General features: G+C 38.3%; 2 protein-coding genes across 4 annotated transcripts in view; one reads left to right on the forward strand and one right to left on the reverse strand.

Annotated features, from left to right (window-relative positions):
- The first annotated feature begins 610 nt into the window (after positions 1-610).
- Positions 611-7,923, forward strand: prxl2b (peroxiredoxin like 2B). The gene is made up of 7 exons (XM_037101203.1): positions 611-797; positions 1,229-1,433; positions 2,109-2,160; positions 2,933-2,996; positions 3,124-3,199; positions 4,191-4,309; positions 7,785-7,923. Exons 1-7 carry the CDS (start codon positions 738-740, stop codon positions 7,809-7,811), a joined length of 603 nt encoding a protein of 200 aa, XP_036957098.1. The 5' UTR covers positions 611-737; the 3' UTR covers positions 7,812-7,923.
- Positions 7,924-8,488: 565 nt separating this feature from the next.
- The window catches only part of mmel1 (membrane metallo-endopeptidase-like 1), a 31,233-nt gene continuing 26,600 nt past the window's right edge, over positions 8,489-13,121 (reverse strand). For all 3 annotated transcript variants that reach the window (XM_037101151.1, XM_037101149.1, XM_037101150.1), the window contains one exon: positions 8,489-12,234. In XM_037101151.1, the coding sequence (XP_036957046.1) occupies positions 12,135-12,234 (100 nt within the window). In that variant the 3' untranslated portion in view covers positions 8,489-12,134. The remainder of the gene's footprint in view (positions 12,235-13,121) is intronic.

A 13,121-nucleotide genomic window follows, 5' to 3' on the forward strand; every position in this document is an offset into this window, starting at 1 on the left:
TATCATAATCAAGGCACAAAACAGCCTCCTGAAAATGTTAATACTAAAATAACTCAAATGTAAACAAGTTATTACTTAAGCTTACTACTCTACTACAACTAAAGAATACTAAAAATATACTCTCATAAACTAAGAGTGGGCCCATTTAGTCCCAAGAACTATTGAACTGGTACACTATACTGCTAGTACATTGATATAAAGGCTGTGGTTGTCTCGTTGGATAATAGAAAACAGACAGATGGGACAAACGTCCCAACAATAAAAAGCGACAAAGCAAACAATAGCAATAAATCTGAGTCTACCTTTGAGCTCACCTATTACACAAATTATGCAAGCTGCGTTATGAAAACCACACAAACTCACTTCCTTGTTGTAATTGGTGTTAAACTGGCAATATAGTGTGTAAGAAGCAGTAAACTTAAGGAAACAATTCATGAAATAGTTTCTTATTTTAAAGAAAACATCTTTTTATCCAGATGAACGTAATGGTGAGGTGCACGTGCTGAACCTTGGCCCGCCTCCGTTCCACACAAAGAGCACTGTCATTGGCTGGCCTTTTAGCACAAGCCAAATCTGATTGGACGTCAGGGGCTCGGTGGGCGTACCAGGATGCAGTTGTTTTGCAACTGTCACAACTACAACTGTGGGCGTCGGTGAAACATCGTAACACACGTTAGATTGCATTCTGTAACAGTGGTTTTCTCACTTTTAGGCCTTTTTTTCTTTTTTAATAGAAAATGGCGAACGTCGACCTCGCTAAAGTCGGAAAGAACGTGTTGAAGAGCGAAACTGGAGAGGTAAGACATGAAGCTGGTCCGTGTTTTCAGGTAACTAAGTTGTAGCCTTGAGCTTTGAGCCTCCTTCTTCTTTGTCACATCTCCATCCTGACTGGTTTGTTGTGTAAAGTTTTATCTTTAGTTCTGAAGCTGGGGCTGTTAGGTTGCCCTTTTCCCCTCAGAGGTGTTCCCTGCTGTTACCTTCCGTGTTAAACCTGTCATTACCCCACAGCACTGATGTAATTGGTGTCAAACGAGCTCTCCAGGGTGACATAATGATGACCTGAAGGGATTAAACTTGAACTTTAATCATGATATTACACTGTTTGAAGCTATGATGATAACAAATAAAGTTAGCACAGTCTACCGGCACCTGTTTCACATTATGATGTCTGTGTCACCTGTGTCTTGGTCTCACTGTTTCATTGTTTCACCCCCTCTGTGTGTGTCAGAGTGTAGAGCTCCAGTCTCTGTGGCAGGACCAGCCGGTGGTCTTGTTCTTCCTGCGCAGGTTTGGCTGTCAGATATGTCGTTGGATTGCATCGGAGATCAGCAAACTGGAGCCGGACCTGAGGGCCAGTGGTGTAGCGCTGGTGGGCATCGGACCAGAAGAGCTTGGGCTGAAGGAGTTCAAGGAAGGAGGGTATTTCAAAGGATGTAAGCAATACTTTCACTAATGTAATAGAAACTAGGGGTAGACCAACTATCAGCCCTGGCAGATCATTGGGCCAATATTCAGCATTTTTCGATTATCGGTATCTGTAAATCGGTATGGGTATCCGCCCTGAAAAAGCCAAATCGGACGACCCCTAATATGAACATTAGCATTTTTATACTTGTATTTCAGTGACACAACAGCCCATCATGTGGTCTGTATAACTATTATGGAAAACACATCTCAGCACAGTAGCATTAATTGGAAACGTAAACAAAATATTCCAGTGAAACAGGAACTGGTAGTGCAGCTCAGATTGCTGTGATCTGGCATGTATCAGATTTTGAACAACTTACCGTATAAATGTGACTGTTCAGCAGAAAAAGATCAGCACCCATTGATTTTTTTATTCTCGCAACTTTTGGCAGATTTTTGTTACGCTGCAACTTTCAAACGGGTAACAATGCAGGTAAATTAAAAAATGTAAGTAAAAGAAAATGAATTGATACGTTTCTTTTCTGTATTTAAGATGCATTGTCAGCATTTTAAAACCAGTCCACTGTGACCAAAAGTTTGGATATGTCACAATGAGACAGACATTCACATTGACCCCATTGCTCTTAACAGCCAGTCCTTTTGTAGGATTATAAATAATCATCAACCATTTTCTCTTTTAGCCATTTATGTTGACGAACACAAGAAAAGCTACAAGGATTTGGGCTTCAAGAGGTGAGTAAAGTAAATTCATGTTCCAGCCAACTAATACAGAAGAGGTTTGTTCTTTTTGAATACCAGTTTTTTTTTTTACCCTGATAGGAATTGCTTGCATTTGTCAAAGGTGATCAGCCTTTACCCAGGGTAGTCAAGTCCACTTATTAGAAGTGATTTTCAGCTTCTTTGACTGTAAATGTACTTTCAAATATTATTTCACAACTGTAGCTTTTTCTTTGGACTTGCTTCCATGACTCCTGTCTCTCCTGTCTAATAAAAAAATAATGCCTAGCTTATTCGGTTGCATGATCCGTAATTGTTACCATTGTAATGAATTTATTGAAATCCCTAGGACTGGGTTATATAACTGATATATTATAAATTACTACCGACAATGTTCACTGATATACTTGGTCTTGGTAACTTCTTTACTTTGATTTTCATTCATTCATTTATTCCTTCCTCTTTTTTAGTGGTTGGTGAGGTTCAAGTTCCTTAAGTTAAGATAAATGTAAAATTACATGGCCCAGTATTGTTTTAAATTGTTTTGAAATGCATCATAAAATCAAAAATATGCTGTATAGACAGTATTAATTGATTAAAGTGCCTGTTTTGGGCTTTTTTTAATAGCCAGGTTGTTTCATTCAGGCTTGTTTCCTTAGAGCTGGTTGCTTGACAGTCAGTCATAGATTAATTAATGCATCAGGCTTGGACACTCATACTGATCTCTTGCTAAAATACGCTGCCTTGTTATGATCTCTAATTGAGAAACTGTTTTTTCCACGCCCAGGTACACAGCTATAAGCGTGGTTCCTGCTGCTTTGGGGAAGAAAGTACGAGATATATCTGCAAAGGTAAGATATCTTCATGGTGATATGATTACTTTTTTGGTTAATAGTTGTCCAGTGGTCAGGCAAGTAGGGGTAAAACTGTTGAGACCCAGACTGACTTCTGAATGCCTCTTTTCTCTGCTATTTTCAGGCCAAAGCTGACGGCGTCCAGGGAAACTTCTCAGGAGATCTGCTGCAGAGTGGAGGCATGCTCATTGTGGCCAAAGGTACAGTTAGCGACACTGTCGGGGGATACTAGTAATCGTCTGTCTTGTAAAGGCGTGAGGTAATGAATCATGGGGTATGTCGACATGTGAATGACCTTGTGGCATGGCAGTGATAAGGGAAAGGTTTTTACGTTAAATGAGGTCAATAAATGGTTGAAGAAATGCATTTTTGTGCATGTCCTCTAGAGGGCAATGCCACATCACTTCATAATAGAGTGAAGTCTCCTATCCACTCTCAACTTCAGTGCTCCTCCTGTCATTTGCCTTTCTTCATTCTCATTCTTTTCTTGTATCCACAGAAGTGTGAAGATTAAACTACTAAATTAAACTAATTAACTCAGCAATAGAGTGTTCAGGTTTATAATTCTGCATACAGGAGAGGAGAGGCTCCGTCCAAAACAATTTACAGCTTGACATTAGGAAAACTAAGAAGATTACATTTTTTTAGAGAAAGGACCTGACTGTCGCCTTAATATATGCTGAATGAGAGACTTTAACATGGGATATTGACGTCAACAAAGGATTCTAAATCTATTTAGGCATGTTGTACGTCAAAAAACAGTCATACTTTTACTCTCTTTCATGGTGTGTTATGCGCAGCTGGAAGTACATTACTGGTCATTCTGTTCTTTCTGCATCCTTTCTAGAAGCAGTTCTCACTCAGCATTATTCCTCTTTTTGAAGGCAAGAGAGAAATCTGAGTGTTTAAGGAGGCAATTTTAGTCCCTTAATACTCAAAGCTCTTAAATAGAAGTTTTTAATTAAAACCTGCATTAGACATTTTTTGGAGAACTTAACTTTTTTTGTTGTGTTCTAATTCTTGTACTTACAGCATATTTTTTGTTTGTTTTTATTTTTTCCACCACTGATACCTAATTGAATTGAACTCTGCTGTTTTTTGTGTGTGTTGGCCTGATCTTATAATCAGTCTTTGATTTTAATGGATCTACAAGCTGCTTACTAATGATTCCTCTTGAACTGCTCTGTAAAGGTGGAGAAAAGGTCCTACTGCACTTTATCCAGGACTCACCAGGAGACCACCTACCTCTGGAGGATATTTCCAAGGCTTTGGGTATCTCGGCTGAAGTGAAAGCAGGACAGAGGCCAGTGGTAAGATATCCCATAAACATACAAGAAAGTTACAAGACATTTTTGATTCTTGAGTCTTTGGTCATGAGTGAAACCCTTCACAAAAGCTGTATTGTGAAGGGTTCAATAAAATAGAAGCATTTGGTCTCAGTGTACTTATTAAGACACGTTGGACTGTAATAGTTTTCAGCAGACTCTGATTTACGTCAGTAGCAACACAGCAGAGCAGTCTCTCTAAAGACAATTTCACACTTATTACTCCATCTTCATGGTCTGTCAGTGTCCATGTCAAAGGCCCCGAAACCCTTTAAATTTCAGTGATGATCTCAGCAGCGATGGAGGAAGCACAGTGTAACAATACTCTGCAACAAGTAAAAGTCCTGCTTGAAAATGTTGATGTAAATGTATGAATATGATTATGTAAATGTACTGAAAGTAGAACATGGTGCCTGTGACTAACATATTAATATACTGTCTGATTGGTATTACTCATGCATTAATATAGAAGTAACATTTTAGTGTTTGAGTTGGTGGAGTTGAATTGTGCATGTGTAAAGGACTGCAGCTAATGATTCATTTAATTAATCTGCTGAAATGTTTCAGGAATTATTTTGACATGAAAAATGATTGAAAAATTATGAAAGCTAATTTTCTGTCAACTGACATTGATTGGTAGACTAATCATTTAAACTGTACTTGTGTAGAAAATACTGGGTAAAAAAAATCATGTTATAAACCAATCTTGAGTTTTTAAGGTAACTTCCAAAATCTAAAGCTGTCAAATAAATGTAGTGGAACAGAAGCTGAAAGTGGCGTGAAAAGAAAATACTCAGATCTAAGTAGTCAAACATGGAAAACAAGTAACTGCAGCTTTACCTCAGATTTATGAAATATTTCCTCTTATTTCTCTTACACAGACTTCCATGTTGCTTCAGCAGCGTGCTCCAGAATTAGATGTCAAATATATCAAGGAGGAGTTAACAGCTTTAACCTGTCACTAATTACTATCATTACTACATCAATTGCTTTTTACATAACACATAAGAACCAGTTATTGAATAATGATTTTGTATCTAAGACAGAATCAGCCTTTTCAACTTAATGTGCACAGGAGGATTTTTAGAGAAGGAGGAGTCAGTGTTGTCATGCAAATGTTAAAAACTAGTTACCACATAAAGACAAAGCAATAAACAGCCTTTCCTAGTCCAAATTGTCATCTAAGAAAAAAAAGGAATAACCAAAATGAAGACACAGCAGACATTGATTTAAGTCTTAAATGTAGATCAGGCCATACAACAATTTGTCTACTATTAATCTTAAAGGAATGGTGTCACATTTTGGGAAATAAGGTCATTTTTCTTTCTTCTAGCAGTAACTTCATAGAATTTCTGCTGTCACTGTGTCTGCAACACTTCACTTCAGTTAACTTCACTTCATATAACCCCCATACAGCAAAATTGTTGATTTAACAGTTTATTTTTTGTTCACATTAAACAACACTTTGTAACATGTTAGATTTGAAGATAGCCAGGCTTGAAGTTTCCTTCTGTTTACAGTCTTTATGCTAAACTAAGATATTACCAGCATTTTAGTTTAAAACATTAAAAAAAAAAAAAAAAACTAACATTATCAACAGTGTTGACTTCATGTTGGTCGTAGTCCAACATAAAGCGAAGGATAGTCAACAAAGAGCAGCAGTTGTCGTTTACTCTACAAAATGCTGCCTCCTATGTTTTAGGAGCTCCCGTTAAATTCTGGCCATATTCTATAAATTGCACCTTTAAACAGATTTGAGTGTAGCAACAATCTTCTCATCTGTCTCTTGTTAAGATAGAAAATAAGAATGTTACCTAAGATGTCAAACTATTCCCTAAAAGAAAACACATCTGGTGTTGTCAGGGCTTAATTGGGTAAGTGAGACGTTGCCTACACTGGGTAACGTAGGCACCAGGTTTTGAAAAGGAACATAACATCGCGTGGAATCAAAAGGTGATATCTCTGTTACTGCTGTATTGATTTTGATCATCTGTTTTAAACCATGAACAATGATACCAACATTGTTACAGGAGTGCACTGTTTGACCAGTGAACTGCTTTTGAAAAATCTGGTGCCTACATTGCCCACAATCCAACTTCGTCAATGAGAAAAAGAAGAAAAAGGAAAATAATTGCTCAGGGGTCATACACATAATAGCAGCAGGGGTTTTGTCCTGTGATCAGCAGAGCTTTCGGCATGCCTGTTACATCCAGCACATGGCTTAACACCCTCGCCCCCTGGCTCTGTTGCTCACTTCTTACAAAATGTGCCATATCCGATTGCCGTATTTAAAGTAGTCTTTCCCATGACCTGTCTGAGGACCAGCAGATGTCATTGCTGACGCCCAGGAACAGAATGAACCTTGTTTTCTCTGAGGGGTCAAAATGTGGATCAAACAAGTGCGAGTCACAAGCTATATGACGTGTGTGAAGAGGACTTGGCAAAGCTAAAGCTTGATGTCACTGGTTGATACGGATAAAACCAAGAAATGCCTTCTTGTTCAAACCTTTCCTGCTCAGACAGCTGATAGACAGTGTTTACTTATCTTATCTCTACTTAGAAAACCTCAGATTTCCAGAACACCCTGTGTATCTCAGTGATGTTGAGGTCCCATAAATTGGATTGTAGGACAGGCTGGCCACCATCCCAATACAATTGAGGTGTTCACATTCAATAAGCTCTTTTGTATTGATATATTCCACATTTGGATTTGTGGGAGATTAGTTTGACTGACTGTTACTGTCATCAGAACACACCATATGATCACTTCAGTTGTGGACATAAAATGGAAGAATTAGACTTGAAGTGTAAAAATACACTTAGTGTTAAGATTACTGGCATACCGAGTGTCATACTCCTGTCATTATATTTCTATTTTATGTGTTTTGTGGTGTCTTTTATCCTTTCCCAGTGTTCTCTTTTCCCTCCTGCTTTCTTCACTGGCCTGATTTCCCCTCCACACCTGTCTTGTATCTGTTGATTAGCCCCGCCCTGTTACCTGAGTTCCTCTCCCAGTCGGCCTTCCCTCTACACCTGCACTACATCTCCCTCGTGTGTTTCTCTGCCTCACTCTATTTGCATCTCACCAGCACGTTAGTTTAGTCTGTATTTAAGTCCAGTCTTCTATGGATTCATCGTCGAGTCATCTGTACGGTTCCCGTGATCCCGCTGTTGAATTTCCCTGGTCTTGCTGTCATGTTTGCCTGTTCCTCATGTCACCTTAATTCTGAATAAACTTCCTCCAATGATCTTCCTGCCTGCTGTCCACCTTCTCTGCTTCACATTGACATAGCGAAATGTGGATTGATTGAAATGGCAGTGTAACTGTTCCATCAGACGCATTCTGTCAAGACACATCATTTAAATTTGAACAACAAATGTCTGTTGTTTATCAGTTCCATGCAAAGAAATGCCTTTGATTCATTATTTGCTGTTTAAGTTTTGTGTTTTTGTCTTGCAGTGCAATGATGACGTTTGTACTCGATGATGACAGAGCTGATGAATACCATCACATTGGGAGGCTGAAATGAACATTTAGGAAGTGGAATGTCATCAAAATGCCAAAGTGAATTTAAAAGCACTGCCAATATTCTTATAATTTTTTTGTGACACTATATTATTATATTACCCACAATGAAACAACAATGAAACTCCTCTTTAATAATTGATGTTTACTCACAATATATGTCATTAATTTTAAAGTTTACACTTACAAACTGATTGTGATGATTCTTTTACATTGCCTTTTTATAAATTTGCATTTATTATTCTCAGTTTGCAAAGTTTTTCTGTTTGTGTATCTAATTATAATAAAAGTTTAAATCAATTCATTGCTTCAGTCAGTGAGTGAGTGGAGAGGAGGCGGATGGCAGAATGACTGTTATCAGTTCTGACTATAAACTGAAGTGGCATGTAGGAGCCTTAATTCATAATACAGTGCAAAGACACATGACAGTATGACTCTAACATTAGGAGAATCATAATGCCTCTGGGTGCTTTTATGGCTTAGCAGTATCACAAAAACACACATTGCATTGGATCCAAGTGAGGTTTTTGCTTCTACATGTTTGAGAACGAACCCTACGCAATTTTGTCAGGCTTTTACATAAATATATACCGTTTTAATTATAGCATTTGAAGGATTAAATGAGAGACTTGAGATTGTAACAGTTGAGACAGTCACTTTAATGGCAATCTAGATAATTACATAGCAGCAGGAACATTCATAAAACATTTTTAACGTCTGAAATCTTGCAAAGCAACAATGTTATTTTCATAAATATTCATGTAGATAAATAAACTCCTCTGATTGGTATATAGATGAAACATGTTCATATATAAACAATAATGTATTTGTACTTGGCTGGTTATTTCGAAACCACACAATGTCACCATATAAGCTAGAACTAAGGTAAGAAATGTTCGCTCTCTTTCTTACCTGGTTTAGATCCTCTATATGTAAATACTGCAGTATAGAACATCGAGTATCTACAATAACACATCGTATATACCTAATATAAACTTTAGTTTTCAGTCAACATTGTTGAACTGGTTTACTCATTTTGAGGAAAACTAAACAAAACGTAGAGTCTAAGCTGTTGGCCTTCGAACAGCAGCCCATTGTTGCACCATAGCTTATGATTTATCCTCCAGCATTTCTTTGAACCGGATATGATGAGTGTGCCTTGTTCTTTGAAGGAAAAGACTGACATTCAGGGAAATCATTTCTTGCTTTCTGAAGGAGCGTGAGATGAGAAAGTCGATACTGTTGTCATAGTGGTCTGTTTATGTAAAGCTGCTGCCAGCAGCTGGTTAGCTTCGCGTGGCACAAAGACTGGAAGCCGGGGAAACAGCTAGCCTGACACCTAAGGTAAAAAAATCACCTGATTCATCTGAATGAAACAGAAGTGTAAAAACTATTACTGGTCCTCAGTAAAGAGTCAGTCCAGCATGTAACCCTTTGTAAAAAGGCAAATCGTTGATGTTGTTTTTTTGTTTAAATTAAACAACTGAGATACTTTGTGTTAATGAGTGAGTTCAAAAGGTGATTGAAGGCAGAGACCGGCCTCATTTACATGTGGAATTTCAATGTGATCTGTATGCATTGTGATCGGATCTGCTTGACCACATGTATGAGTCTTAGCTGTGACTTGAATCCGAACAGCGTGCTGACATCCATATACAACACATACAGATATTTGCTTTTACTTATAAGAGAGGGAGCGAGCAAGAAGGCTACTATTCGGCCTCTATACTGTGCCATGAAGGCACCAAAGGTTTATATTCAACAGAAGTGCATTAAAAATGAAAGCAACAGAGGTGGGAAATTAATGACATACAATAAGAAGAAAAAAACGTGTGGCTGACCTGCTGTTAACAAGGCATATCATTTCTCTTGTCATGTTATCCTGTATTTTTTAAACAAAGGAATAACTTAATGTATTACATGTGCCAAGAATTTACAAGAAGGGACGAATTACTAAGAATTTCTCAAAGAAAACTTTTTAAATACTTTCTCCTGATTCAGCAACTCAAAAAACTAATTTATTAAAGAGAGTCTGGTGCTAAATTTGCCTCCACCTCAAATTACCTACAAGCAGGTTTTGCTCTGGAGGACAGAGATCCAATCTCAAGGATTACAAGGATTACAAAATAAAAGCATATTGAATTGTTTATTATCTGGATCCAGACACAGATCCCATTTTTATTACTCTTGGACAGCAGACTTGTTGTTTGCCCCATGTGTCCAGTCTTAATAATAAGCTATACTAACTGAAAGCTCACTATTGCTCATATTTAAATGAGAGATAAAAGTGTGGCATCAATTTTCTCATCCAACTTTCTGACAGAAAAAAACAAGCGTATTTCTCAAAATGTCTGATCTTTTGCTTTAAGATAGCAGCACACTATCAGAACGTACATTCTGTGTCATCTTTCCTCTCTAAACACAACAGTATTTGCCAATATGTGAAGACTGAGAGACAGACTGGGTGTGTAAAGCTTCAATATGCACATTCAACTCGGCCTAAAAAGTCGTGTTCAGTTTGCCAAAGCATCCTGCATGTGACCAAAGACAAGCAAACATTCAAAACCAGCTTTATGTTTTATGTTTTGTTTCTTTTTTTTTCTCTGCTGGTTTGAAAGCTCTATTCAGCACAAAAACGGTAGCTACCTGCAGCCACTGCCTCCATTGTCTCTTGTGAGTTCTGCTCTGCTTTGATTCTCCTGTCATTACTTGTTAATAAAGGTAGAAAATAACAGTCCTGGCCCTGGCCATCTCTTTAATGACTAGCCACACTCTTCAGTGTGTCTGCCCGAGGGGCTCGTGGTTCGGCTGCAGCAGTCACCACGCTTCAGCACACCGCACTTCATCCTTTCATCTCACACAGCGCTGATCAATGTGAGATCAGGGGGGCAAACCACTTCATCTGCTGCTCGTCCATGTGTGACTGTATCTGAGGGTTTTTTTCTCTTCTTCCTTTCCCTTTAGCATGTAATTGGCTTTGCCCCGAGGCTAAAAGTCTTCTAATCACTGCGTGTTCTTGTTTCCTCTCAGGAAATAAATGTTCTCCTGCCAATCGATCAGCATGTCGAGTTAAATGTTCTTATAGATATCATACAGGCGGACATGACCATTTTGAATAAATGTAGGTGAGTGTCATCTTAACAGGTGGGAGTTACGTGTCAGCGTAGTATGAACCCTTTGGAGCATCTGAGAATCATGTAAACAGCGGAACATGTGAGACTGTATCCAAACCTTTGTCTAACCGTGGCAGTTTGGAATAATGCAATAAAGTGATATACATCGGGGTTTTCATCATCATCACATCACTCTCCACTAAAAAGTAGTAACAGGCCACCAATATTTTTCAAAAAATCAGAAATGTGGTTCATTCGTGAAATACACTTACATGTCTGCAGTGAGTGTTGAGCAACAATCACTGGCAGAGACGTGATTAAGACAATTTGAAAAAAAAAAGATCCTCAAAAAAAAAAAAAAAATACTAAATAGCTTTGCACATTTTTAAATATTTATCCACTCTGAAAGTGTAAAAACGCTGAAAGCGGCAGCTCCCGCAGAATGTTAATTTAAGGTTAAAGCTGCAAAGATTTAACAGTCTTAAAGTCTTTTGATAATTTGTTTCATGTAACAGTGAATGACCAAACTCTCAGAGTGTGACTAAGTCTATCTTAGCTTTACTTCAGCAAAGCTCTGAGCTTTTTCGTTTGTTTTGTTCCCTTCAGTCAGACTTAGAATTGTTCACTATTCTTTTCTCCTGAAGTGGCACAACGTCTCGAAAACAACACATCAGAGGAAAGACACCAAGGCAACTCAGTGCTGAACGATAATGGATAAATCACAAAGATCTGCACAAGAGATTTTTTTTTTCTTCTTCAGGATTAATTCAAGAGCCAGCAAGATAAGCTTTCACCTTTTTCACGTGGTCTCAGTTTTCTATGTCGACTTAATATTCGTGTGCCCACTCGTTGTGTCGTGGGAACACAGCGAAAAAAAGAACAAGTGACCTACTCATCCACAGACAACACTTCAAACTTGAGAAGATATACTCAAGCAAGTTTCTTTTTTTTTTTTTTTTTCTTTTTAGTACGCACGCCGCAAGTTTTGAAACTAGGGTGTAGTCCAGGATGCAAATACATCTACAGTATATTAATAACTGTGTCATCACTCTGCCCCGAATAAATTGAGATAAGCTGGATGTCTCAGTGGCTTTTTAAGAAGCACAACTTGTTCTTTTTGATTTTGAGTCTCCCGTGTCAAGAGATAAATTTCTACCTTCCTTCAAACTTTCTACCAGACGCGACACTTCAGCTCGGGGTTCATCCGACTGCCTTTTTGGCACTCGAAGGCTTCTGAGAATGCCTCGAAATTCTGGAGAGAGCCGAGCACCCTGAGGACAAAAAGAAAAACATCATCAGGTGATGAAAAGCTAAAACAGGATACTATGGATGCAAGAAGAGCACCACCGAGTGGGAGTCCTCAAATCTGGATCAGCAAATAGTTCCAAAACTTAACTTTCAAGTGAGAACAGACAACTTTTCTCTCAAGTCGTGTTATTGTTGGCGCCGCTGCCGTTAAGAACCGGATCACTTTTTGTTTTTCTTCAGAGTAGCAACTACTAACAACATCAGCATGAGTTTAGTTGTTTATTTAGTCTGTAACAGCGTTAAAAGAAATGGTGTCGGCCCGACTGAAGCGCCAGTCTGCCTTCATTCCGTGCACGGTGGCAGAAAGGATTTTATCGTGAGAGTGAGGTTCATGGGCAACGAATCTAAACACAGATGGTCTCATAATTCTAGCTGTGACTTTATTTGAGGAACATTTTCTTGATAATGAAATGTTACTGTTGCCAGTTTAATGCTTATGAGACTTATATTTACAGTGAAAATTCGATGAGACAAATTGCCTCCAGCTGAGGTGTATGTCTGTGCAGAGACTGGAGTGAAAGCTTATACCATTTTAAACCGCATTAGAATAAGCAAATTATTTTTTTTTTTTTTGCACAATATAAAAAGGCGATTACCTTTGCTGTTTGTCTGTTTATTTTCTTGTGTGCCATGCTTGATATTACAGTGGTTACTTTTGAAATGTTTTTGACATCTTTTGCCTCGGTCTCGCTTTTAAACTCAACGCCGACTCAACGACATTCGATCGCCGCATCTGCACAGACGGCTGGGGAACTATCTTTGTCGGCCGGCATTCCGGAACTTAAACACGCGACACAGTGATGAAAAACATCAGACCACCTGTTAAAATGATCTTACTCGTTCTATTGTA

This window comes from Acanthopagrus latus, chromosome 6, assembly GCF_904848185.1.
Source record: "Acanthopagrus latus isolate v.2019 chromosome 6, fAcaLat1.1, whole genome shotgun sequence".
In the NCBI taxonomy this organism is placed as follows: domain Eukaryota; kingdom Metazoa; phylum Chordata; class Actinopteri; order Spariformes; family Sparidae; genus Acanthopagrus; species Acanthopagrus latus.

Bases quoted from the DNA above. Each gene is read 5' to 3' on its own strand.
- prxl2b (XM_037101203.1), top strand. From the start codon at position 738: ATGGCGAACGTCGACCTCGCTAAAGTCGGAAAGAACGTGTTGAAGAGC. The intron at 798-1,228 runs GTAAGACATGAA...TGTGTGTGTCAG, and splicing joins TGAAGAGCGAAACTGGAGAG to AGTGTAGAGCTCCAGTCTCT. The intron at 2,997-3,123 runs GTAAGATATCTT...TGCTATTTTCAG, and splicing joins TACGAGATATATCTGCAAAG to GCCAAAGCTGACGGCGTCCA.